Here is a 26,727-nt window from a genome sequence, read left to right on the forward strand (position 1 = left end):
ATGACCTCGAGCTTCTCCCCATTGGATTCTCCGACCCCGACTCCTACCAGTATCTACAGCCACAACTCTATGGCGTCACCCGGGTGGCATGAGGCTGGTCAGTATCACAGCCTGCCAATGGAAAGACGGACATCTGCTACGCCACTGCGCAGTGCATTCAGGATGGCCGACTTGACATCCAGCGACAGCCTGAATATGCAGTACGGGGCCATGGAGCGCCACGACCAGATGGCCATTCCGGAGTACATGCCTGGCTATGATGAAAATGCCGAGCCGTTCTGGATTCCAACCGACATGCCCAAGACGTACGAGCAAGCGAACAACTTTCCCTATCAGGCTCCAATGCCGCAGTATAACAACACCCCACGCCAATACTACCGTCCCCAGCAGCAGACTGGGTATCTTCCCGAATCTGTTTCCAACCCTTGCTTGTCACGACCAATCTTCAACCAGCATGAGCGTATTCCCAACTCGGTTTCCATGTCCAATATGCTCCCATGGATGCAGGCAAACGAATCTATGGCGCCCCAGACGATCACCCCTTCCCAGGCGTTCCCCAATCCTCCTGTGACCCCGCCTCCTTCTTCCTACTCTGAGTTTCCTACTTCTCTGCCTACTTTCAAAACTCACACTCCTTCGACTCCTGTTCGGTCGTCTTTGGGCACCCCCTCTGCCACGGACAGCCCTATGAGCCGAGTCTCTGGTGGCAATGCCGAATATATCGAAGAATTTCAGCTGTCTCCTGTTTATCGCGATGGCATTATCACGCGTCCGCACCGCCAGGCTTCCCGCAAATCTTCCAAGAAGCAGCTGACTCGGTCCAATCTGAGCTTGGAGAACCTGCCTCCTATCATTAAACAAGTGCAATTCAAGTGCAAGGAGGCTGGGTGCAAGGGCCGCTTCAAGCGTCAGGAGCACCTCAAGCGTCATATGAAGAGCCACTCCAAGGAGAAACCTCATGTGTGCTGGGTTCCCGGGTGCCATCGGGCATTCTCTCGCAGTGACAATCTTAATGCTCACTATACCAAGACTCACAGCAAGCGCGGCGGTCGCAACCGATATGTTGCCACTCTCGATGACACTAGCCCCGATTTCGATCCCGACTTCCGTGGCCAGCTAACCCCCGAGGGTCGCCCTATCTGGGGCAGCAAACTGGATGACAGCATGCCTGACTGCCGCGAGCTGAGCGTGGATGGATGGGATGACTAGATGCAGCCAAGAAAATCACAACGAAAAGCAAATTCTGAGAGAAAAAAAAAAAAAGGAAACCACCACGCGACCTCGGAAATAGAAAAAAAAAAGAAAGGAACCACGCGGCCTACATCCATGGGCATACTTTTTTTTTGATACCCCTTCTTTTTGGAGGAAAACCGGTGCCACAAGATTGGCACTTGCATTATTGGCCGCATAGGTCGGTGTGTCGCGGCGTTTGTACATGTCTCGAGGATCTCCGAGGCTGTCTGATATCTTCTTGTTGTTCTCTTGCATACTTTGCTGGTGTCATTCGAATTTCTGGTGAGGCACTTTGAGACGTCTTTCTCTTTTTATGGCGTTTGCATATTTTCCTGTTCTTTTGATCGCCCGTGTGATAATCAGGAGGTCAAACGACCTCCCATCAACGCCGAAGGCGATCCTTGTACAATTAGCTACAACGTGTTGCTTATTTTTTTCTTTTGATTGCTTGTACTACCACCCATATAATTCTGTGGAATAATATCCAAAGCAAAAACAACGCTATCAATGTTACTTTTCTGCCTTCATTAAATCCAACTTCTTTTCCTTCACCGTAGACAACTTTGTTCACCAGTTCTATGGAACTCTCCCACCCTCAATTTTTCCTACATAAATTTGATCACACATAGGCATCTTATTTAAAGTGTCATCTTCGATTCCAGATCTTGCGTGGTTCCTGGCAGTCGGGTTGTGGAGACCCAAATGTTACACATCACACCCAGCCCGTTCGTCCCTGGATCTCTCTATCCGACCTATCTGCTTGCACGATTCAGCCTCCATGGCTATTATGGTATCATCTCTCAATCTACTCCATTTAGTTTTTGACACTTTGGAAACATTCCAAGACTAATCGACTTGCTTCCTATTAGTCTCGGCTGTTTAAAGCACGTGCATAATCGAAGAGAAATGGCGCAGTCGAAGCGGCTACAATGGTTCGTTCTAGGTCCAGGCATCTCTTTTCTTTTTCTCTGTGCGTGGACATGAGTCCTTAGCATGCACAGTAATCTAATGCCCATAACGCATCAGGGCTGAAGTGGAGGCTTGATGCAACACCCGCACCACGCTAAGCAGCGCAAGTATTGAACTCACGTAGGTCAGGTTAAATGCTGCAACAACCATGTTATACTCGGGTCTGTCCATAATAGATTACATGACTCGCTGTCGAGGCACAAGAAACGACGCGCGATGCTCCTCCCAAGGTTTGCGCCCGTCGTGTTTCTGTCCTTCGTTCGCCATCATACCTCGAATTCCAGAACCCAAAACCTCATTTTCAATATCTCTTTTAAACCGGCTAGTCATAAATATGCGTTGTTCTCCCCAAAACTAAGTATGTCTGTTTGTATTCCAAATATTGTGTATATCGAATCACAGGTTCGCTGGTGTTACACAAGAAGTATGTGGCTCTTCAGCACGCCCGTTGACTTCAACCGGAAACTTCATCCGTGACTGCACATGGAATTTCACCTCCCATGTTTTCCAGTCTTTTGAGCGATATGCAGAGTTGCACGGCTTTAGGAAATTTTGTTCTGCAGCTCGATCAACATGCGAGATTTGCATCTGCCCACGCTATTTCTTAAGTCCATCCAGCAACCATATTCCTCGCTTCCAGCTTCAAGGGCTGCATTACCTACGCGCATCTTCCATGTTGAAACAGCCTGCAGAGTTCATACATGTAATTTTGCTGTGAAGTGAACTACTCGTGGGGTAATTACGAACGTTGTCTCAGACACAAGATAAGACAACGATGTCATACTTCCTCTTTGGGACAGCCTGCACATTCCAGGGATAAAACTTCCCTTCCAGTTGGATTTTTGCCTCACGCCATGCTGAGCACTGCTTTGGTATGCTTGGAATGTCTGCACTATGTGCCACTGAAAGGTGTATGCAAACCTGATCCACAAGGTGCATTAGACTTTACCTCTCGGCTCATTCCAGTTCCGGGTACTGGGTGCTCGTGTGGCAGGCCTGAGCACATGTCTTGCATGTTTTGCGCTGGACGAGGGCCGAGCGAAGGGATGGGCGTGGTAGTGATCAGTTGAGTAGGTCGACCGCAATAGAATGGTCCATACTTCATAGCTTCTGAGTGTTTCGTTCTTACGCAACTTTCTTCCTTGGCGTACTCGAGTAAAGAGTGCAGCCTAACCCTCGGTTTACTACGGTAATCTGAGGCCAAAGCGAGAGGTACGGAAATGTAAAAGGCGCAAGATCAAATGTTCATTCTCTAGAAGTCCATGTGCATGTAATTGATGGTGTATTGAAAAATTATTTGATGATTTGGTATCTTTTGAGGTGTCGTTGAATCTGAGATTTGTATTACTACCTTCGAAGAAATTCAGTGAAGGGCCACCGGCTCTATATTTCATTTACTACTCACGGCTCTTTCATTGGGTATAGCCATTTGGATTCTGTATTTTTATAGCAGATTTGCAGCTATTTTACATGGTAAAATCTATATTACACTTGCGAAGCGATGCTTTTGCTCCTACCACGGAACAAACCTGACGGCATATATTCCCTGTGCTCCCTGCATCTGAATAGTTCCTCCTTGAGGTGTTGAAATGTCTTTTGGGTCAACGTCCAACGTTGGCACGTCGTCCCAAGTTGAATGAACTGTTGGCTCGCCATTCAGAAGCCGGTTGAGGTTCAGCATCGTGCTATACATCAATCCATGACTTTCGGCTTCAACTATGTCCTCTGGCATGTTAGCGATGTCGGAGGATTTTGATGCGAGCCCAGCTGATCGATAATTTCCTGTTAGAGACGGATAGGGTGCAAAGCATCGTAGATATCCATGGCCGCACATCCTACCCAAAACCACGTCAAACTCAGCACCAGTGTCGATTTGGTCTGCAAGTGGGGATGGGATGACTGAAAGAGCGGCGAGTATCCGTTGAGCGCCGCGCTGGCTCACGGCATAGCTATTGGAGCAGACTCCATCGTTCAAGGTGCAGGCCATACGGGCATTCTCGGGTCTCCTCATGTGAGGAACCCCGCGCAAGTATGGGAGGAAATGGGTCGTTGGGACAACAGTTAGATCGTTTGGCGTCAGGAAAAAAGGCTCTTCATGTCTGCAATCCACTCCACAATGGCCAATCCAAAGGATATCCCAATCATCGCCATATGATGAGGCGGTGCGAGCACGCTCCGTCTTCTGAAGGGCTCGGACTGCAAGAGCGAAGCTCTGAAGTTGGGTCTTGATCGTCACATCCCAGTCGGTGTCATCTTCAAAGACAATGGCACTACCAAGTCGTTGATGGACAATTCTGGGACAATGTTAGTTATCAGGATGGATTTGAATTCACCGCAAGAGATTGTATACCGTTGCATCACGTTTACATGTGCCCTTCGAGCTGCACATTGGGCTGACTTTGGATCAATGTGTAAGTTCTGAAAACAAATAGTCAGCAAAGAATGGGAGCAGACAACTATTCAAACTCACATAAGGATAGGTCTTGGGGTCAATATTCCCAGGGACCACCCCATCAATGAACTCGACATAAAAATCGCTGACCGTGGAGCCCAGGACAATGTTGTCCCTCTTGTCCACCCTGCTGGGCTTATTGATCGCGAAAACTTTTTGAAACTATGAAATATTAGCATACAAGCAAATTTCATGCCTAGTTGAGCAATTACCCCTAAAGTTTCATTGCGGACGGCATTGAGGCCGAGTCGAGCCCCTCGGGACTTTCCTCCCACAGACCCCTGGGTAGAGGGGACTGGCCAAAAGGCTAGGACAATGATGGCGACCCCAAGCACGTACAGAATCCATCGGAAAATCCGCTTGTTGGACATTGACAATCCCATGTTCACTCAGGCCACACAATCAGAGCCCGAAATAAAGTTGACCCTTTATGTCAAGGACTAATTGACTGTGGGGCAGGAGTCGCAATTGTCACGCGTCTATTGGGTGTTTGGCGTAAGAGTCCTTGGCACTCTTCCCCTAGGAACAGGGCAACGCGTTGTTAGTCGCTGGTGGCACGCCAATGGTGATGGTTTTTGTCAATTTTGACGAAAATCCTGACGTGTCACACTTTGTTTCCCGCGGATCCTTCCAAAAATAGAATTCCCGCTAGTCAATTGTGTAATTATTACCATGTGAGGGCCTCAAATTCAGACATGATGAGTCCCTTCTTTTTCTGAATCAATTGTTTTCAACAACCGAAGCAACCCAAAAACTGCATAGTACAGAAGTCTCGCGCCAAGTGCCTTGAAGACCCCTTGTCAGTATATCTACTCAATGTTGCATGAGTGACATCTTACAGAAGGTGATATTAGTTTATATCTTGCATTGACTGCCCTGTCTCGATCTTATTATTTCCGCTAACTATCGCGAGTGATCTCCGCATCCCTCTTAGGTGACCGTTGAAATAGAGAGGCCAGGGAGGAGCCAATGATCGAAGGGAAAAGTAAGTAGCAATTTCTCTTAAAGCTACCCCGCCAGAGATCGGTCAAGCGTTAACTTAAAAATCTTATTTTCTATTATCAATAATTATCATGTGCTACCCGCGCCCTAGGCAAACCGTACAGCGCGTGGGAGATGGCATTATGCGTCTACGTACCTACCCCTCACCAAGAGTCTATTTGCAAGCCTCGTGAGATTTTAGGCAGACCGAACTATTCCAATTATATTCAATATATTTCAAACACCGAGGCGGCACCAAGGAGTTGACTTGTGACATCAACTGTCAAGGAGGGGTCGGCCTCGGCACGGCTTCACAGTTAGCCCCGTTGGTTCTCCAGATCATTACATAAAAAGGGAAACCATAGATAGCCCCAGATGGACTAAAGGAGATCATAATCTCACTAGTTAATAAATTTTTATCATCCATTCAGAAATCTTCTACTATCCAATGGCTGTCCCATCCGATCCGCTGCCGGGGTACCTAAATCACCTCACCCAAAGCCAAGAAACAAAGCTGCGAGAATTATGGATCCTCTTGTTTACTTCCGCAGCTTCTGTGCTGTCTGCTGTGTACGACGTTCCGATCCCAGAAGGCTCGCCCCATCATCTCTTTGAGGCTCTAGACAATATCCAGGAACCGTCTGTGGACGCAATCTTAGCTGCAATTAATAATAAGAAGCCTGCTTCATCGACTGCAAACAACTTGCCTGCTTCAGACACAAATGGTGAACAGAAAGAACAAAAGGCCCTTGACAAGATGGAGTCTCTAATCAACAAAGACGCCGAAAAGAACATCATGTCGGAGATGGCTTCGCGAAAGGTGACACCGGAACATTTTTCTGCACTATTCAAACAGCTTCGAGATATGGGCGTTCCCGAGTCGGAGATTCAATCCATGAAAACAATCCTGTCCAAGCTAGGCCCAGAGCAGATGGTCTTTGCGGTGCTGAAAATGATCAAACAGGAGCACCCCGATGCCCTGCTCCTCCGCTTTCTACGAGCCAGAAAATGGGATGTTGGAAAAGCCTTTGCAATGATGACTTCAGCAATTTTATGGCGAAAGGAAATCGAAGTTGATGATGACATCATGCCCAAGGGCGAGCTTCATGCTCTGCAGCAAGCCCAAGATGAGAAACTCAATTCTGCTGCCCGGAAGGAAGGACAGGACTTTATTGCACAGTTTGAGATGGGCAAGAGTTATCTCCACGGATTTGATAAACAGGGAAGACCTATTGGTGTTGTGAGAGTTCGTCTGCACAAACCTGGAGCTCAAAGTCAGAAAACCCTTGAGCGGTATATTGTCCATACCATCGAGACGACTCGGATACTGGTCACTCCTCCAGTGGAGACAGGTGTAAGTCTGGCCAATTTGTGTGTTTATTTGTTTACTGACAGTTGACTTGGGATTCATTAGGGAATTGTCTTTGACATGACCGGGTTTGGGTTGTCGAACATGGTAGTTACAAACATCGCCCTTGTGAGGCATATGGCACAAAAATATTAACTTTTTTGTGATAACAGGAATATTCACCAGTCAAGTTTATCATTAAATGCTTTGAAGCCAATTACCCTGAATCGCTGGGCATACTTCTTATCCATAACGCACCATGGATTTTCTCTGGTCAGACTCCCCGAATATTGAATTACTGAACTTCCAGCCTTGAAGTTGGTAGCTAATTTTGAAACAAATATTCTGGATGAACAGGATTCTGGAAAATTATCCACGGCTGGATGGACCCCGTAGTAGCCTCCAAAGTCCACTTTACCCGATCAGTCGATGACCTGGAGAAATTCATTCCTCGAGAGAATATCCCCAAAGAGCTGGGCGGGGAGAAGGAATGGGAATACGAGTATGTCAAGCCAAAGCCAGACGAAAATACGGTCATGCAGGATACAAAGACCCGGGATGCTCTAATGTTCGAGCGGATGATGATCGGCCTGCGACTACTCGCTACAACGGCTGCATGGATTTCTGCCACAACATTTTCGGAGAAGGAAGATGAAAAGACGGTGAAGGAATTGAAGACCAAGAGAGAGGCAATTGTTGAGGAGTTTCAGAGTAACTACTGGAAACTAGACCCATATGTTCGGGCACGAGCACTGATTGACCGCACTGGGGTTCTTGAGCCAGATGGGACAGTTACCGCCTAGTAGTGGTCGTCTAGAAGGGCGTTTTGAATCATTGAATCATTGAATCAAATTTCGCTCTGGTAATCTCTTTTTATTTTTACTGGAACTGGGTACATACTAAACAGGTTCTGAATTTGTCGCATATAGATGCGTTGGCGTACGTCCAACAAACGTTGCCCTTGCCGCAAGCTAGGGATAGAGATCACCGCGCGTCGCCAGTAGAGTCAGTATCAAATGCAGGTGAAAAAGGTCACTCTTCCCTAAAATGGATCGATCGAGTCAATTACCACATGCAATGGGGATCCATCATGAGCGGATTGGCGGGATGAGTGCTTGACAGCCGATTATCACATTCCAATGCATGTACTCCGAGGTACAGGAATCTGAACGCATGAACCAACATCAACACCACGTTTGTCTACATACATGGAAGACTAGAAGAAGTATGCACGCATATCTTCTCTATTTTTTTTTTCTAAAAAAAAGGAAGGAAAGAAAGAAAGCCGAGCCTGTCGGACTAGGCGTCAAAGTATGCGCAAGCCATGCATTGCACGTGATTGACTGCAGTGCATCGCCCAGCTATGTTACTAGATTAATATCTAGGTAGCATCTATATAGTGAGCCAGTTTATTAAAGCACAAGGATAATTATTTTCTGATCAAGTATAAATACAACCCCAGACGACCCCGGAAATGAGCGTGGAAAATCTGGGGTAGCCTCTTGTTAGTCATCGCTCATATAATCACATGCCCGTTACTTGTTTAAAAATGAACACACCGCAGGATCGCGGAGATTTCCCCTCCCTATATTATAGGAATAGTTGATATCATTTCCCTTTTCAAATCTTGAAGGAGTATACTACTGTCAGAAATTACAAATGCCTCGGAATACCCTCCCCTGAATGAGAGATTAATGATGTCTCTTGAGCGCGTTGCATGGTGATCCCAACTGACATCGCCCCTCACTCTTTCCAGGTCTTCGGGTCTTACCTTCCTATGATGACTTTCTTTAATTGGCATGACATGTCCCATGAATGTTTCAATTTAAAATTCAAGCTCAACAGTCTGAGGAAGTGTGTGGCTGGTAGGAACATCTGGGATCTGGGGATCCATGGGATAGATACCTGTCTCCCACACCGAGAAACCATCAGATAATTAGTAAATTAGGCTCTACAAACAGATTGCAACCTATTGAACGAACAATTAATGCAATTTTTGCATTGATTTCAACTGCACTAGGCATTTCCAACACCGAAGAATCGAAGAACGTCAAGTCCACCGCCCCCAACCAAAGATAACCCCTGAACCGCGTAGAAGACCACAAAAAATCAAAATAGAACAGGAACTCCTATACAAGATGGTATCGAATCTGATGAATCCTTGAGTTCCGACCGCCGAAAAGAAAAGGAAAAAGAAAAAGCCGTTCCCAAATAGTACAAAAATCACAAGAAGAAACACAGCAGCATGAAAAAAAAATTGAGAGATTCAGTAAAACGCCAACCTCTGTTCTCGCGATGCCTGTCCCTGTACATTCCCAAGATTATGAGTAAAAAGAAATTCGAGAAAGTCACGAAGACCGTAAGGGCCTTTGCCAGCGGCGGGCGCGTTTCTTTCTCAACGTGCAGACCGTAGATTCTCCCAATAGTCTCAAACTTGCCCCAGATTTCCGGTTATCACATCTCACAAGTAAATCCGAAATTTGATGCTCTCGAGGCATCCTCACGTTTCTCATCTTTCAAGGCATCAACTGCCCATCCCGTTATGCATCATGTTCTGTTGTTGTTGCTGCATCTGTTGGGCTTGCACTGCAGCTTGAACTTGGTTGGCGCGCTGTTGCTGAGCAGCTTCACGCTCGCGCCGCATGAGATCCTGTACCCAGGCTTTCGCGTTCTTCTCGAGCCCAGGGCCGTATTGCTGCGCAATCTGCGGCGGATACTGCGTTGGTGGTCCGTACTGCGGCATATACCGCTGCGACATTTCATGTCGCAGTCGCAGCAATCGTTGTTGATAAAGCTGGTTATATCTTTGGGCCATATTCATACCCTGCATGTTCGGAGGCACCTGGCCACCATTGGCCTGGGCGGCAGCCATCATCATCTGCTGCTGCTGAGCCTGTTGCTGCTGAGGCGTCATTTGCGGGCTGCCATGCTGAGGTTGGCTCTGCTGGCCCTGTCGCTGCGGCTGCTGTCCACCTTGTTGTTGCTTGACCATCTGCATCTGCTGGAATTGAGCACGCATGAGCTGGGCCTGATACGCCTGCTGATTGTGTTGATTGCCGGCATTCTGCATGGGTTGCTGGTTTTGCTGCGGGTGTTGCTGTTGCTGTTGCTGTTGCTGCTGCTGCTGCTGCTGCTGCTGCTGCTGCTGTTGTTGTTGTTGAGCATGCAACAGCTGTTGCTGATGGGATTGAATGTTTTGCTGCGCATGTGCATTAGCCTGCATTTGAGCAAGCTGCTGCGGTGTGAATTGATTGTGTCCCATATGCCCTTGCTGTTGAGCAATAATCTGTTGCTGTCTCTGTTGCAGGAGCAGTTGCTGCTGCGGCGTGAGACCCATGCCACCGTTCATCTGCGGGTTCGCAGGCATTGCCTGGTTCATCACCGGAGTCTGGGTCATGTTTGGATGATTTGGACTGCTGTGGCCCATCCGCTGAGTTGGGGTAACATTGCGCATAATGGGCGTGGCATGCGACATGGCTGGTGTGCCTTGGGCCATCTGCGGAGTCCCATGCCGGCTTGGCCCTTGTTGACTTCGTGACGGAGCCATGGGATGACTCATGACATTAGGATGAGCATGCTGCAAGGCCGATGGAGGTCGCGGTGGGCTTCCCGACTGTTGAGAGGCACTGATGCTCATTGGAACCGCCTGGTGAGCCATGGTGTTGCCGACCAATGGAGACGATGTACTGTGAGGAGTCTGGTTGCGCACAACCGGCGAAGACTGCTGTCCTTGGGTGACACCATTTGGCTGTGCCATAACATGTCGATTCTGTTGCTGAGCGGCAAGCTGAGCCTGAGCCTGCTGAGCGGCCAGTTGCTGATGTCTCCGTGCTTCCTCCTTCATATGTTCTTCAGCTTGGCGCTGTTCAAGTGCGCGACGCCGCTCTCTCTCCTGATCTGCCTGTTGCCTCTTGGCCAGCTCCTGCTTCATACTCATCTCATGTTCGCGCTTAGCCTTATCATCAAGCTGCATACGAATAGTCTCCAGTGTCTTGAATCGAGAGAACCGGGGTTCGAACGGCGCCACTCCACCCGCATCGTCGACAGCGGCCTTTGTACCAGCGGTAGCACCCGTCACTGTGGGCTCCAAGCGCTCGTCCATAATGAGCATAAATCTCTCTTCCTCTGCAGCCAGCGCCTCATCGGCCGCAAGCTCGGCAATGGTTCTCTTCCGACGCTTGGGTGATGGTGGCCGGTCGCGATGAAGAGGGCTCTCCAAAAACTTCAGCAGGTTCTGTGCAGCTTCAAAGCTGTCCACGGGATCCAGGAACAGAGGAGCAGCCAACGCCCGAGTCAACTTAGCTTCACATTCTGGAAGATCCTGCGGCTCAACAAGAGTCTTCTGTCTTTTTGCCGGGCGCTCTTGATTGCCGGCGGTTGCTGGTGATTGAGGCACAACTGACGATGACTGAGTCCGGGCGAGCTGGTTTGCAGCCGACAATCTTGCAGATTTGGGATCAGGAGTAGTAACAAGTAAAGTCAACTCTGCCTGCAATGTGCGCGGAGTCGGATGCAGCACTGTGGTGAAGACTCGAGGTTTAGGCGCAGAAGCCTTTTGTGAAGATTCGACCTTCTGGGTCTGGAATTCTGCTTGCTCAGATACATCACCATTGGGCTGAGCTTGATTGGCAGTATCCGCAGACTTCGCACCATCAGTGGCAAGCTGGTTCTGCTTCGGGTAAGGAACGTAGGCGGACGGGGTAATATGCTCGTTATAGTTGTGTAGGGAAAAAGGTGCGTTGTTCCCATTGGATGGCGACGCAGAGGACTTTCTAGCTTGGGCCGACACGGATCTGTGGTCGACCACGCGGACGATGAGACAGCCTGACGAAATATCTTTAGTATGATTGTTGGTCAATGGGCATCAAATGCGAAAGCTACCTTCGTAGAAGCGCACGCCAGCTCGCAGCAGCTCTTCAATCATGTCGTATGGAACAGTCCCAGCACGAATGTGCTCGATAATAATCTTCATCTCCGAGTGGTACGGGAAGCTGCCATCTTGCTGCTCGAATCGAAAATGCGTCAAATGAAGATGCACGATGAGGGATGGAGGATGTTTGGCGTATTTATTGAGAATATATGGTGTGGTTTTAACTGAGAAGAAAGGGATGAGTTAGCAAGGATCCGAGGCACTGACATATTTTGCTGAAATGCCTCACCATATGGCTCAGGAAACGTCCTCCCAGATCGATTTTCACTGTCCGCCAGTTCCGCCCTCGTCAATGGCCGGCCAAGTCGCGAAGATGCATCCGCAAGCTTTTGCGACTGGTTCCTCGTCCGGTTCAGGGGACCCTTGGCCGGATTCGCCACATTGGCGACGCCGTTCGCGAGATTGGGGCTGGAAGTGGCCGTGAAACTTCCGGGAGGGCGTTTTGACGCGAGCTGGGGTGAAGATGAGGGCTGGTGAGCCTTGACTCCGTTGACCCCGGCCTGCGAAAAAGGCGGGGGCGGCCGCTTCATCTTCGGGGGTTGTGAGGTCGGCTTGGAGACCGCGGTAGCCATGGTGTCGGTGCAGAATTCGCGTCACGGGGATCAGCCGGGGTGCTGGATGCGCCGTATGTCAATGCCAATTGAGAGATGCGGTATCAAAGCCGTGCTCCGAAAGTTGATGGGATAGCCGATGCGCGAGACATGTGGGGATTCGGGAGGTCGGCACCGGACGACAACCAGTTCGGCGGAGGCGATGCAAACCGGTTGGCAGACGGCAGTCTAAAGAGAGGAAACGAGGGTGCCCATCGAATGAAGCCGCGAGGAATGGACGTGGTCGGGGAAGAGGCCTGGAGAGCGCATGGAGTGCAGAGGAAGTGGATGACTGCCAAGCCGGCGGGCGGTCAGGTGATGGCAGTTTCCGTTTTGGGTTTAGTGTTACTCTTGTACTCTGCCCTACGAGAAAAGTAGTATAAAATTGGATTATATTGAATTGCACGGGCAAACATCATAAAATAGTATAGACATGCTAGGGGTCAAGTATCAAACATTAATATCATGGCCAGAACACCTTTAGTCGAACCCGCGAACTCGTCGGCGCCAGTCATCGCCAATGCGCAACACGTCGACGACATCAATCCGTTTCCCAATCCCGGTGGTGCCTTCTGCCTGCCACCAGTTTTCTCCTTGATCGGCCAGAGCGGATTCTTCATCGCTATCGATGAGACCGCCATGTCCACCCTCACCGCCAACGATGACAATGACTTGACGGACCCATCCCGAGATGTGTCGCACCGCGTCACCCTCGTTTCCAGCAAGAGATTCTTGAACATAGACAAGGTCCGGGGAGAGATGGCGCACAAGGTGCACATATCCAGTCGCGGTGCTGAATGGCATGATCATGCTTTCCTTCTCGACCAGCGTCTGGCCTTGGGTGTACAAAGTCCTGAAGAAGGGGGACGTGCCTTCGAGTTCCTCGGCAGGCACATCACCAGCAGGAAGTTCACCAGAAGACGCGGCATCTTCGTGGGCAATGTTTGAGTATGATGAGGCGCTAGACATGGTCGGCTGGGAAGCGCTTCCTGGGGTAATGGCGTGTTTCAGATCCGGGGCATAGATCAAAACGAAGATTCTCGAGGTCTCGATGTCAACATGTTCCGGAAGGTGGGATAGAATAGACTGCAATTGTTAGCAAAGATCACTGATAGAGTGTGTGTGCGTGTGTGGAGGGAGGTACATACAGCATGTCCCGAGGTAAATTCATCGGAACCAGCGGGAGAAAGGGAGGATACAACGATTGCGACGGTCTTCTTCTTGCCAAATGAGGACTGGCCGGTAGCTGTCGCGGGGCCTGGCAAAGCACCACTCAAGGTCGCTTGCTGACTTCGCTCGTTCGCTCGGGATTGGGCCTCTTCCGACCATCTGGAGTGGTCCTCAAAGTCGCCTCGGTTTTCGCCTCGGTTTTCTTCCCGGATCGATGTGAGAGCGCCACCAACAAAGGCACCCGCAGCAGTCACGCCGGCCACCACTCTCCTGCTGGCGCCGTCGAAGATCTGTTGCGGACTGGGGGTTCGGCGCAAAGCACCCTGCATGCGCGCCATGATGCTGGGGTCATATGCACCCTGCCCGGGTATCACCTCTGCCCCTGTGCCTCGCGCATATTCTCCGGGCCCGTAGCCAGGTGGAGGGAAGTTGTTTCCGACAGTGCCAGGAGGAGGATATGGACTCTCCCCGTTGTCATGGGGACGATCGTCTTCGTCGTCGTCGTCATTTCGTTCGCTCCAGATCCAGGCCGCAATGCTGAGGGTAGCAACTCCAACGGTCAATGCCAGGGGAATCCAATATCCTGTAGCAGTGCGCCTGCCTGAAGAGCTGAAGCCGGCGCCGGCTCCACCGCGGCGGCGTCGAGGATCTTGGTAGGACATTGCGGGTAGTCGATCAAACGTGGCGCATTCAGGAGACAAGAAAACGCGGTCGCAGAAACACCCGAAATCACATTTCAGGCCTCTTCCAGGCAGGAAGGAGGAAGACAAAGGAGTTGGGGAGGCGAAGAAGATGAACCTCGGAAACCATGTGGCTGGTATCTCTGTTTACCGCGGTGTTGTGGTTTGCGCTGTTTGCATTTCCCTTAAATCTGGAGGCTGGGATGACTCAGCTATCAGCACGTGATGCGGTCAAAAAAAGCATCAAAGCGGGATCGAGTCATTGTCGCGACGACGGGTTGCAGAGCTGTGTCAGGGTAAAGAGCTGTACCAGGGCTCATTGATACTGTTGGGTTATACCTGAGTGCATCTTCATATCCGACTCACATTCGTTTGTGCACACAGCTGCCGGCCTCAGTAGTTTGTCGGCAACCCCCACCATCCATTGAAGCTCACGATGGGACCCCCTGTTCCAGCTACGGGCCTGCAGGCTCTCATCCTCTGCGGTTGGTGTACCGCATTACGATACATCCTGGCTGTGGCTAACAATTCTACTTATAATAGGGCCCGGTGTATCCCTCAACACTTTCACTTCAACCCCGGAGGAGAACCCCAAGGGTTTGATTCAGATAGCCAACCGGCCACAGATCTTTTATCCTATCGAATGGTGCAAGAAAATGGGAATCACTTCTATCACATTGGTTTCACCCCCAACCGCCGTTCCAGCCCTCGAGGCCGCGCTCTCCCAAAATCCGCATCTCACTAGCCTACCGTCCCCTTCACCGTCAGTTCTGGCACCTGCCGACCTAGACATGGTTACAGGCACTGCAGAGCTTCTTCGCCTTCCGGAAGTTCAGGCGTGCATCAAATCCGACTTTCTTCTTCTTCCGTGTGATCTCATTTGCGAGATCCCTGGCATCTCTTTCTTGGAGACCTGGATGGTTGAAGGTCGCCGTGGTGGTCTTAGTGTTTTCTACCCGACACAAGGCCGGGAGGAGAGCATTAAGAAGGAGGCTACCGACTTTGTGTGTATGGCACCGCTGGAAGGAGACGAGATTGACAACCGATCGGAACGTGGCCTTTCAAAACTGGTTCTTTCAATGCCAATGGATACACTAAAGGAGAAAATGGAGGAAGACAAGGGATTGCTGATCCGTCACTCGTTGGTGAAGAGGCATGCTCAGGTCAAGATGCTGACCAGCTATCGCGACGCTCACATCTATGTCTTCCCGTACTGGGTCAAGGACTTTGCACGGCTCAATGAGAAGTTTCAAAGCGTCAGCGAAGACTTGGTGGGATGGTGGGCGAAGTCAGAGTGGCAAATGGGGTTGGGCGAGAAGTTGAAAATGAACGAGATTTTCCAGCAGGAAAGCCACAGTTCAGCAGCCGGAGAAAATGGCAGTGACGACGGCGATATCGAGCAAGAAATATCACTCACCAACATGTCTACGACGAAAACCGGCACTACGGATATCTACTCGGAGAACCCAGTCGCTTATGCATCCCGTGTCAAGGGTCCGGGCTCGGAAGCTAAGAGCGAATTGATCATCCCACCCATGTTGGCTTACACCCATTCATCTTTATCATCTGCTCCATTGGTCCGGCGCGTCGACAGCTCTGCGATCCTTCTATCTACGTCTCTTCGCCTAGCCAAACTCGAGTCTATCGAAGAGGTTGGCCGTGCCGCGGCTTCACCTTTTGCCTTCAACACCAAAATCGCCGAGACGGCCAACGTTGCGCAAAAGAGCACGGTTACGAAGAGCGACTGCCTCGTGGGCGAGAACACGACTATCGAAGAGCGCTGCGTTATTAAGGAGAGCGTGATCGGAGCGAACTGCAAGATCTCGATGGGCGCTCGACTGCAGCGGTGTGTTTTGATGGATGGGGCTGTCGTTGGGCCCCGGGCCCAATTAACGGGCTGTGTGTTGGGCAAGCGCAGCAATGTCGGCCGCGAGTGCGTCCTCAAGGATTCGGAGGTACAGCATGGAAACTCCATCCCTGATGAGACCGAAGCCAAGAACGAGAAGTTTATGATTTTCGAGGGTATGGATGAGGATGGCATGGATGTTTCGGGGGATTTTGATGACGACCAGGACCTTGGATTCTAGATCTATGGAGTACAGTGCAGTGCACTGTCTTGATGATTTGAGATGGATATGACTTGAAGAGTACCTCAAAAATAGACTTCATTATTCCCACTACAGAGGTCGCATGCATTTCCAAAGAGTATAGAAGGGGTTGTCTATCACCGCAATGACTTCAGCCCTGCGCAGTGTCGTCAGACCACCGCAGTCCCCCACATCATGGGATCTGCCGGAGCGATTGTCAATGGGCCCACGCCTCAGCTCGAGTGCCCTTGTACCAGTACAATTGCAATGTGGCCGACATATCTGCCGTGGGACTCTCGCCTCCAAGCGCACGTTAGGGCGTGGTGCCCGGGGAACTAGGATGTGGTGAATCATCTGTAAGGGAGCCTCAAGGTTATTTCCGGAAATTTCTTCCTTCTTTTTCCTTTTTCCGTCGCGTTTGGTTGCCCCTCGGGAGGTCCTGCAGCGCGGAGAATACACCCGGCGCATCTTATCGGCGGGCAACGCGAGTGGCTGACTACAGTTAAGCGAGTGCTCATTCTGGGTATAATGCTGATGATGTGAGAGGGTGAATCAGCCGATCCGTATGGCGTGTGCCATCATCTAACTTACTTAGGGCTTGTCGGCTTGCTCGCTTCGAGTAGTGGGAATGTATGACCGTGTCGTATCCGGGCCAGGAATGTAGTAGTGGTAGCGACTTGGCACACTGCCTGTTTACTTGGCTGTAGTTAGGGTCGTCTGGCCGGGGATTCGGATTCCTCCGTCATTGATCCCCGTGGAAAGAAGAGATCTTGGAACAATCTACAGTACACCGTCCGTATCTCGGGACCAAGCACGGGTCAGTGCTTGGAACTCTGGCGATGATAGGTCCCAGCGTGTTGGGGGATTCGTTATTCTTTGTCGGCTGGCGTTACCGGCGTTTCGAGTTAAAAACGCCAATTTGGGTCCTACTTTTTAGGCCCTGCAGACTACTATACGTAAGTGGACATGGTAGGACCAATGGGATCGGGAAAAGCAAGTGTTACGAGAACGAAGTATTTTGCGTTTTGAATTGCGGGGCGGAAGCGGCAGAGCTTACTATCGGAAATATATATCTTACCGATTGTGTCTCATGAGAAAACAAGGCTGGCCCAAACTCCGGTGCTGCAGGGAATCCTTTTCTATACATTCACATCCACCGTGGCAGCAGATCCAGAATTGTCTTGCGACGTGGCGTTCTACTAGATAGCGTACATGGATGGGCCTACGTCGCCTCCGGACAAAAGAAGAGACGCCCAACGCTGGGATCGTCATTAGCACTCCACATCTCTGCTTCCCCGGACGTCAATTAGCAGCGCGCTCGGACATGCAATTAAAGCCGGACCAGAGAAAATTTTAGTTCGTTATCGTTTAGTTAGTGGCATAATCCGGCGAGGGGGCTGACATATCCGTTAGTTTTCCTGCTAACCAGAATCTGTCTCCACCTCGCGTACCATTGATATGGAGAAGTGGACTTTTGCGCTCTCCCACTGAGTGGATCGTAAAAGGAATTGTCCACGGGTGGTGTCTGTGCTTCCCTGTGGTGGATACGGGAGGAGTTATGCATTCGAGGATAGGATAGAGGAGCAAGACGCCCTCCGCCGGGCACTTCTGAGACATTAGGATGTATTATTATTCATCATTATTCTCTGCAGCGGGTTACATAATAGATCAACATCGGGGTGATGCCCCATCGATCATAAATATTCCCGCGCACAGATATGGGGCGTTGCAACAAAATGCCCCTTTCGATGATTTGCAGGCAGTCCACCCAAATCCACGCTTGCCACACGCCAATCCGGACGGAGCAATGAACGGTCGTAAGTGGGGATGGACACACCAGTGAGCAACTAGCCCGTCGCTCCAATCTCGTGCTGCCGGCGTTGTCGATCACGCGGGAACTCCTTTGCGTAGATAGATAACTGCCTCGACGAACGCTGCCGCCAGGACTTAGCTAGCTCTAGAGAATAGTTAATCATCTCCGGTCTTCAAACCACGTTGAGTCCGTGAGGGCAAGCCCTGCACGTGCACCCTGGGCGTTGCACTTCGATGGCGCCACCAGTAGTTAGTGACTGGCTGCCCATTTGCGAGGAGGACAGGCAACCGCAGTCACCATGCTAATTGTAGAAGAGAGATCGGGATGAGAGAGTAGAACAACAAGAGAATACACAATCAATCCACTACTAGAGAAAAAAATAATTATCGTTCCGTCTAGACAGACATCGAGCACTGTTCGGCCCCTGTCCTCTCTCCTATCCGACCGCAGAGCCCCTCCTATTTTCACTCTCACCCCTTTCCCTTCCTTCTCTTTCCTTCCCTTCTTTTCCCCCCCACAGGCACCGTCTCTCCCGGTGTCCTTCTTTCTCTCTCTCTGCCTTCTTTTCTTGTTTCTGTCATATCCCCTTTCCCCTTACCCCTGTTTTGTACATGGCTCTCCCGTTCTAGGCATCCGGGCATACCTGGGGTCACCTGTCCCTTTCCGTCTCACTGCCAACCTTCGTTTCGTCGACTCGCCTGGTTTCGAGCTTCCTCTTTTCTTTTCTTGTGCATTTCCCTGTCTGGCATCCAAAGCATCCGTTTTGCCTCCTTGTACCACTATACTTTTTCGAACTTAGAACAGGTATGGTTTGATTCTTCTTCCCCCCCCTGGCTGACGCGGTCTTATCTGCCACCCCAACGTGTGCAGAAAAAGAAAAAAACCCGACCCAAAAAAAAAGACACAACGCCCCTTTCCCCTTCGATTTCCACCTATCCATGCCTTGTTGACGACCGTCAAATCTTTTCGTGGTGGACAACCCGGCTGACCACTCCCCTGAACTCTTAGCATCGCGTTTCGTTCTTCCACCCCGTCTCACACGATTCTCCTTCTCCCCCCATCCACCGCGAGTTGCCTTGTCGAGATCCTAGCCGACCCGGACACTCGTGAATCCTCGTTCCATACTGGGTGCAGAGAACCACAATGGCTGCGTTGGTTCAAACACTCCCTCAACAGACTGGCACCATTCCCCTACTCCCGACGCGTCCCTCTTCTTCCTCCGGCCCCTTCACCTCCCAGTCCACAGCCCCGAGCTCTCGGGCTCATACGATGTCGTGGAGTGGTTTCAATGCGGCCAACTCGGGGGGCTATCAAGCAGGCTACCCTGTGGTGGCTCCCTACGGCTACGCAGCTCCAACCCTGGGACATTCCCCCGATGCCCAACACCGCCAATCCTGGTCGCCTCACATGCGGCCAGAGAACCGCACCTTCTCTGCCCCAGCGATCGCCCCGGGCCCCATGAACCCGGCCTATGTCGGTGCCCATCCCCGAGTCGCACCTCATCCTGCAGCTGGTTCTGTATCGACCTCGTCTTCCTCCAACTCTTCCTTTCGTTCCCACTTCTCCAAGGACGACAGTGCACTCCCTTCAAGGCAGCTGAGGGGTGACCAGCAGCTGCGTCCGCTGTCCACCGCCAACATCCCCTCTCCTGTTTCCGTCATGAACATCTCCTCTCCGTCCGGCGCCGTCAAGCCCTCCCCAAATCGATATCGCCGCGGCAACCAACGTGCGGAGGTTGTTTCCCCATCACCGTCTTCAGCAAGTGGGTCGCCTCTTCAAGCATCGACTCTGGTGTCACCGGAGGACCCAGCGGCCACGTTGAGCTCCACTCCCAACGTTCTTCGACTGAATGGCCATAGTCGGGTTTCAAGCGTGGATGATTCGTCCCATGGGGACCGATCGCAGCCAGAGCTAGCTAAGCGGTATCGTCGCCGAAGTGTGGGACATATTGACTCTTCGACCTATCCCAACCTGCAGCTCCAGCTTCCGACAAACCCACCCCCATCCGGTTCTTACGACTTCATCTCCTTTGACGCCAACCGTCGACCCCAATCGGCCCATTCGCAGCGAGAGAGTGTGGGGAGCAATCATTCTGCTCACTCTTCGACTTCTTCGGTGCGTGAAGGGACTGCTGCAGACCCGTCCTCGGCCAATATTAAAAGCGGCAAGTCCGAAGAGATCAAACGCAAGCCGTCACCTCTGTCACAACCCGTCTCTGCGAGCACTCAATCCCCACAACCCGCAAAAACCACCGACGATCCTGAACATAAATCTTCTCCCTCTCCGTTGGATTCTCCCGCAGCGAAACGTCTCACCGAGCTGAAGAATGAGGGCAAGCGGCCCGGCAAGTCACGCTTGCGACGGGCTTTCTCCTTTGGGAGCGCCTCGGAACTCCTGAAGGCGTCGGCACAGACCAATGCAAATAAGCGTGAAGCAGTTGCTGCGGAGAGGGCTCGCCGGGAAGCTCTTCAGGATGAACTTGGCCCAGAGCAGGCTGCGATTGCCGAGCAACAAGAAGCTGGTGGTTTGGGCGAAAGCATCTATTCCCACCAGAGCCACTTCTTTACCGGATCTACCGACAACTTGTCGATCTCATCTACGGCCTCCTCGGCCTCGATGATGCTTCGCAAAATGGGCAAGGGCATGAAAAAGTCCACCCGGTCACTCGTGGGTCTGTTCCGGGCAAAGTCTATCGCCAGTATGAATTCGACGGAGGGTGCAACGGTGGGGCCTTCGATGCCTCAGATTTCTGTGGTGAATGTTGAAGCTGAACGTGAGAGCGTGGCGGTCAACGCTGATCCTCAGGACATGCATCATGGCGGTACAGTCTTTCCCAAAGTAGAGGGCAGTGGGTCGGAGCATGGACGATCCAACTTTGTCCAGGACAAAATCGCGATGGAGAACTCCCAATCGCGTAAAAGCATTATGGGAGGAGATCGGGAGCGTGCGGAGGTTCTGGCGGCTGTCCGGAAGGGTATCCTCAAGAGTGAGTATTTTTCCAAAGTGTCATTGAAATCGTATGCTGACCCGTGACATAGAAACGCACTCCGACCTGGATGTTTCGACGGCGGCCCATGCGCTCAACAGCACCATCGACTCGCCGCACTCCAGTGCCCCGACTACCCCCGAGGAATCGACGCGCTCCGCCCATCGTCACACGGACTCGGTGAAAATCGCAGGAGAAGATTACTTCCTCTCGACCGAGGGTCGGTACACTGCCTCTGAGGCGAAGAGTGCACCCATCACTCCACAGGCGGTGGCCGGAAGAAACATTGTGTTCAGCCCTCGTATCCAGTTCCACGAGACCTGGCCGAGTGGTGAGTATGATCGACGCGGCGAGATTGCGACTTGTAATCGCTTGACGCCTCTGCTGGCCCAGCAGATTCGGGAGGAGATTAACAACTTTAAAATGGTGAGTCTGCCCCCGCCATATTTTGATCGTCATATTTCTAACAGCCTGTGCAGGAGATGGAGGTTCACGAGAATTCGAAGATCTACACACACTTCATCTGAGGCTCGGTCGAGCATTCTACCGACCTCCCGGGCCTTACGTCCTTGTCCATAGATCTGCATCACTTTCGGCGATTTGCAAGGCGTTGCATTCTTCACACATTTCCGACCCACGACGAACTCTTTTGTTTTTTTCAACCTTTCTGCATTGGTGCTTCGGGCTCCCGTTTTGGTGTTCTACATTAAGGGAAAGTGAACACCACGAACGCGGCCTGTCTCCTAACCGACTTCCCTGCGGCACTGGGTTGTGTGCGCGCAGCTTGGACTATTTTTTGTCGACTCTCGATTGTTTTGGGCGTTGATCTAACGAATGTTCTCCCTCTCTACCATGTAATCGGGCTCGGTGGTTCACTTTCTTTTCTTTTCTTTTTTGACCTCGATTCTTTTTCTGTCTCTCGATTTTCCTTTTTTTTTGCATCGTACATTTGAATCATTGTCATCGAGTATTGGGAGCGTGGGCACTGGCAGTTCTTTCCTTTTTGTCTACTTTTTTCTCTCTAGCACATCTCTCTCTGTGTCCGTTGGACTTTGAACACATCAAGCCCGGAAATGAAGCTTTCTTATTTATTTTCCTACTACCATTCTCCCATGAGCTCTTTAGCACATTCCAACAGAATTGGGAGATAGACACTCGGGACAACCATTCCACTCTCGATCGGCCATGCTGAGTACTAGGCAGGATGAATACTGCTAGATTCAAACATTACCCCGACACAAGTTAATAACGGGTCAAAGCACACCCTTTGTATGTAACCTTTGACAAAAATGAAAGATGGTTCTTCTACCTCCCTACACATGACATCTCTGTGAGCCCTCCATTCGTATAAAAGGATGATCACAATGAGCAGGTCTAGTAAACGGTGGTCACTAGTCCGAGCTGATCATGGATGCAGGGTAACATCTTGCCTCTTGTGCGGGGTACCCCACAGAATGAAGCTAACTTGAAGGCCCAAGAACAGAACCCTTATCGCCTTCAGCTCACCCGCTCGGCCTGTAAATGGCCCGTAGTTTTGTTTCAAATCGTCACTCGGTATAGTTTTCACCGACATGAACTTCAAAACGTACATCAAAAAGCCTAGAAGACTTATGTATCTGCTCATAAGGACTCTCTCAAACATCGAATCTCAGCAGGATTTACGTTTCAACCCAGATATACTTTCCAGAATACTTTCTTGACCGCTTCATATTATCTGTGATGTCTTTGACCTCTCTTTTACTATTTGTAGGGTGGTTTTTTCAGTTAAGTGGAGCAGCAATAGACAGGGAGAGAATTGTTCGAAACTTCAATGTACGACGCAATGCAAGCTCGAGTATAACCCCATTGCAGCTCGGCAATGGCAACTTCGCTTTTGGAGCCGATGTGACAGGTCTCCAAACTTTCAACCCCTTCAATACACTGTCCTCATGGGGCTGGCATAATGCCAGCTTGCCCACAACTCCCGGGCAAACCAACATCAGTGGCAAGTCGCATACAATCAGTGCTATTTTATAGAAACTCGAATTAACAAGCAGCTTTCCAGACTTCACTGGAATGGAATACTGGACACACGGACGATTGATTAATTATAACATTCAAAATCCGGCTGAGCCGGATATCAGCGAATGGCTTGTGGCCAATCCCACCCGTATGAATTTGGGTCGCATTGGCTTCTACTTCCAGGATAACTCAGTCGACGAAGACACGCTTGAAAGTAAAACACAACTTTTGGATATTTGGTCTGGGAATCTCCAGTCGTCCTTTGCTCTAAATGGATCGAAAGTGGAAGTGACCACAGCAGTCGATCCACATCAAGATATTGTGGCAATAACCGTGGAATCGGATCTTTTATCGTCAGGGCAGCTGGGTATCAATTTTGATTTTCCCTATCCGGATTCGAACATGTTCGATGACCCCTATGTTGGAGATTGGAACAATACAAATGTCACAACAACTCTCAAAAGTACCTCAAGAAGTGCTACAATCCGGCAAAAGGTGAATGAGAATGCCCATTTCCTTCATGCAAAGTGGAGCGAAGCTGGGAAGGTTTCTGGGCCATTGAACGGGACAAATCGGTATCTTCTTACAGTACCCGGGTCAAAGACGCTACACCTCACGGCCTTTTTTAACCTGAACGAAGGCGCCAAATGCCAAAAGTCTACCTCCGAAATTGAAGATTCGGCTGCAGAATGGTGGAGAGGATATTGGACGTCAGGGTCCTTTGTGGATCTTTCGGCTGCAGACAACGCAAATGCAACTGAGCTACAGCGACGTATCATATTATCCCAATACCTTTTGGCGGTAAACTCGGCATCTGATTACGAGCCACAAGGTAAGCACATTGCGTTGAATTGTGACAACATAGAAACCATCAGCTGATAGCGACTATAGAGTCCGGTGAGCATTGGGTGGATGAGTGCTTTCAATGGCAAACACAGACTAATGAGTACTAGGCCTGGTTAACAATGGCTGGTTTGGAAAATTCCATGTGAGTCTCTTTTGTTCTGTTTGACAGGAAACAGCCTTCAACTGATTTGCGCTCAGCTCGAGATGTACTTTTGGCATTCAGCGCATTTTGCTCGTTGGAATCACTTTGATTTGTTGTGGCGCAGCCAGCCGAGCATGTATCAAAAGTTTCTCCCGGCCTCCTATGAGCGCGCGGCCCACCAAGGCTACAAAGGCGCCCGCTGGGGGAAAATGTCTGACCCCACAGGGCGCAGCTCTCCAGGATACATCGACGCCATTCTGATATGGCAGCAACCGCATCCTATGTACTTTGCCGAGACTGAATTTCGAGCCTTTCCAAACAACGAGGCTGCGGTCTTGGAGAAATGGGACGAAATACTGACTGCTACTGCTGACTTTATGGCCTCATACGCATGGTTCAATCATACGACAGGGGTTTATGATCTAGGCCCCCCAATGTACACAGTTAGCGAGGAGACCAGCCCCAATGCAACGATCAACCCAACCTTCGAGATAGCTTATTGGAGATTTGGCCTCGATGTGGCCAAAAGCTGGAAGCAACGTCAGCAGCAAAATGTGCCCAGCGCATGGCAGGAGGTGCTAGACAAGCTCGCACCATTAGCCGTATACAATGGGACTTTCCCGACCTACGAAGGGATTCCAAATATGTGGACCGGGAACATCACGATCGAAAGCCATCCAGCCATGGCAGGTATTTACGGATGGCTACCAGAGCCAGCTAGCGGACCGCCGCTTGACATGACAGTCGTTCGCAAGACAGCAGAGACTATCAAGGAAAGATGGCAGTTTCCAAAAGCCTGGGGCTGGGACTTTCCCTTGCTAGCCATGAATTCCCTGAGACTTGGAGATACGCAGCAGGCCATTGAATATCTCATGCACAACAATTTCGAGTTCGACGATGCAGGTTATGCTATTGGGGGTACCAATGTCCCCACACCGTATATGCCAAGCTCTGGTGCTTTACTCCTCGCTGTAGCTATGATGGCAGGAGGATGGAGCAACTCCGAAGGCTCACACTTCCCAGATGATTGGTCTGCAGCTGTTGAAGGGTTTCTACCTGCTATTTGAACAGTGATTTCACAGTGACGGCTCGGTCGGGCAAGCCAAGAACCGGGGCAGACATGTTGATGTTTGCTTCCGTGCTTATAACCTATTGAAGTTCAGAGAAAATGATTGACACGTCTTTATGTATGCTGGAATTTTATACGCGTGAAACATAATGACTTTGAACTTCCTTCTAAGCTGCATCCGCGATGTTGTAGACTAGTTTCTCGCCAGTAACTTTGCCTTCCCTCATCAGAGCAAGGCCTTCAGCAATACCGTGAAGTCCCTGCCCGCGGACCGTGTGACGGATCGCCTTAAACTTTCCTTCAGCTAAGAGATCCTCCAACAAAGAGCTAAACGCAATTATATAGGCCTTGTCTTGAGACCTTGCGGCAATGAACTTGCCGGCCTTGTTGAGGTCTTCTCCAGTTGTTGTATAGGCAAGTGGAAAGCTAGTTGTGATATTTCCTTCTTTCATAGTGGCGGGATCGATGCTGGCGTGGGTCGACATAAGGGCTATTGCTCGACCTCCGTTAATGCTGGCTTTATGTCCTCCCTCACTTGACATGGCATTATCACAGAAATTCGCACTATCTGGAGTTGCCACGCAGTCAAAAGCAAACTTAAGAGAGTTCTGCGTGTACTTTCGAATCTCAGCAGCTGACCCCGGGTCCCGATAGTCAAAGACAGCATCAGCACCTGCATCGCGAACAAGATCGAAGTTGTGGGGTGAGCAAGTGGCGATCACCCTATACCCAGACAAATTGGCGAACTGAATAGCCAGATATCCAGTTGCAGTCGAACCGCCGTAAATCAAGATATCGCCTTCATTGTCGGTAGACGAGAGGCCATTTTTCGGCCACTTGAGGTCAAGTAATTGGTAAAGAGCTTGAATGACAGTAGAGACACCTACGCCTAGAGTAGCTGCTTGCTGGAAGGATATGTTGTTGGGGATCCTCCACTGCGTATCCCCCTTGTCGACAACGTACTCTGCAAAGGCCCCATCTTCTTCTTGCAAGTCGTTACAACCGTGAACTAGGCCAAATACGCGATCGCCTTTCACGAAGTCTTTTTGCACGTCTTTGCCAACTTCTTCGACAATACCAGCATAGTCACATCCAACTAGCTGACCGGGTTTTGCAAGAAAATCGATATGCTTCCAGTCCGTTGGATTCAAAGCAACACTGATCACTCGAACAAGAATATAGTCATCACGGAGCTTAGGAAGTGTTCTTTCAACAACCCCGGCCACCTTGGCTGCAGTCACGCAAAATGCCTTCATGGAAAGCACTCCGTATTAATGGATTTCGTCGGCAAAGGAGGACTTGGTAAAAATGTTCAAGAAGATCTGGACCATTAAGAGCTAACGAGTCTTTCTTAATATATGAACGTAGAACACTAGCAGGAAGCTCGAAAGACATGGCTAATTTGTAATCTGAATTACAAAGCATGGTGT

General features: G+C 50.4%; 9 protein-coding genes across 9 annotated transcripts; 5 read left to right on the plus strand and 4 right to left on the minus strand.

The window, feature by feature from the left end:
* On the plus strand, positions 1-1,209 carry PFLUO_LOCUS1242 (uncharacterized protein; the record flags this gene model as incomplete). The annotated part of the gene is made up of 1 exon (XM_073778263.1): positions 1-1,209. One exon carries the CDS (start codon positions 1-3, stop codon positions 1,207-1,209), a length of 1,209 nt encoding a protein of 402 aa, XP_073635335.1.
* Positions 1,210-3,715: 2,506 nt separating this feature from the next.
* On the minus strand, positions 3,716-5,025 carry PFLUO_LOCUS1243 (uncharacterized protein; the record flags this gene model as incomplete). Its single annotated transcript, XM_073778264.1, has 4 exons — positions 3,716-4,496; positions 4,553-4,620; positions 4,673-4,816; positions 4,867-5,025. The coding sequence occupies 4 exons, from the start codon at positions 5,023-5,025 to the stop codon at positions 3,716-3,718; spliced, it is 1,152 nt and encodes a 383-aa protein (XP_073635336.1).
* Positions 5,026-6,083: 1,058 nt separating this feature from the next.
* Positions 6,084-7,786, plus strand: PFLUO_LOCUS1244 (phosphatidylinositol transfer protein csr1; the record flags this gene model as incomplete). Its single annotated transcript, XM_073778265.1, has 4 exons — positions 6,084-6,989; positions 7,050-7,091; positions 7,157-7,256; positions 7,341-7,786. The coding sequence occupies 4 exons, from the start codon at positions 6,084-6,086 to the stop codon at positions 7,784-7,786; spliced, it is 1,494 nt and encodes a 497-aa protein (XP_073635337.1).
* Positions 7,787-9,507: 1,721 nt separating this feature from the next.
* On the minus strand, positions 9,508-12,485 carry PFLUO_LOCUS1245 (uncharacterized protein; the record flags this gene model as incomplete). The annotated part of the gene is made up of 3 exons (XM_073778266.1): positions 9,508-11,807; positions 11,865-12,077; positions 12,143-12,485. The coding sequence occupies 3 exons, from the start codon at positions 12,483-12,485 to the stop codon at positions 9,508-9,510; spliced, it is 2,856 nt and encodes a 951-aa protein (XP_073635338.1).
* A 498-nt stretch (positions 12,486-12,983) lies between these two features.
* Positions 12,984-14,335, minus strand: PFLUO_LOCUS1246 (uncharacterized protein; the record flags this gene model as incomplete). Its single annotated transcript, XM_073778268.1, has 2 exons — positions 12,984-13,589; positions 13,652-14,335. 2 exons carry the CDS (start codon positions 14,333-14,335, stop codon positions 12,984-12,986), a joined length of 1,290 nt encoding a protein of 429 aa, XP_073635339.1.
* A 454-nt stretch (positions 14,336-14,789) lies between these two features.
* PFLUO_LOCUS1247 (Translation initiation factor eIF-2B subunit gamma) lies at positions 14,790-16,440 on the plus strand (the record flags this gene model as incomplete). The annotated part of the gene is made up of 2 exons (XM_073778269.1): positions 14,790-14,838; positions 14,897-16,440. The coding sequence occupies 2 exons, from the start codon at positions 14,790-14,792 to the stop codon at positions 16,438-16,440; spliced, it is 1,593 nt and encodes a 530-aa protein (XP_073635340.1).
* A 2,956-nt stretch (positions 16,441-19,396) lies between these two features.
* On the plus strand, positions 19,397-21,766 carry PFLUO_LOCUS1248 (bud neck involved protein; the record flags this gene model as incomplete). The annotated part of the gene is made up of 3 exons (XM_073778270.1): positions 19,397-21,239; positions 21,292-21,665; positions 21,719-21,766. The coding sequence occupies 3 exons, from the start codon at positions 19,397-19,399 to the stop codon at positions 21,764-21,766; spliced, it is 2,265 nt and encodes a 754-aa protein (XP_073635341.1).
* A 1,624-nt stretch (positions 21,767-23,390) lies between these two features.
* PFLUO_LOCUS1249 (uncharacterized protein) lies at positions 23,391-25,295 on the plus strand (the record flags this gene model as incomplete). The annotated part of the gene is made up of 4 exons (XM_073778271.1): positions 23,391-24,072; positions 24,132-24,137; positions 24,194-24,228; positions 24,285-25,295. The coding sequence occupies 4 exons, from the start codon at positions 23,391-23,393 to the stop codon at positions 25,293-25,295; spliced, it is 1,734 nt and encodes a 577-aa protein (XP_073635342.1).
* Positions 25,296-25,464: 169 nt separating this feature from the next.
* On the minus strand, positions 25,465-26,553 carry PFLUO_LOCUS1250 (uncharacterized protein; the record flags this gene model as incomplete). Its single annotated transcript, XM_073778272.1, has 1 exon — positions 25,465-26,553. One exon carries the CDS (start codon positions 26,551-26,553, stop codon positions 25,465-25,467), a length of 1,089 nt encoding a protein of 362 aa, XP_073635343.1.
* Positions 26,554-26,727: the final 174 nt, after the last annotated feature.

The sequence above is a fragment of the Penicillium psychrofluorescens genome (genome assembly GCF_964197705.1).
Source record: "Penicillium psychrofluorescens genome assembly, chromosome: 1".
In the NCBI taxonomy this organism is placed as follows: domain Eukaryota; kingdom Fungi; phylum Ascomycota; class Eurotiomycetes; order Eurotiales; family Aspergillaceae; genus Penicillium; species Penicillium psychrofluorescens.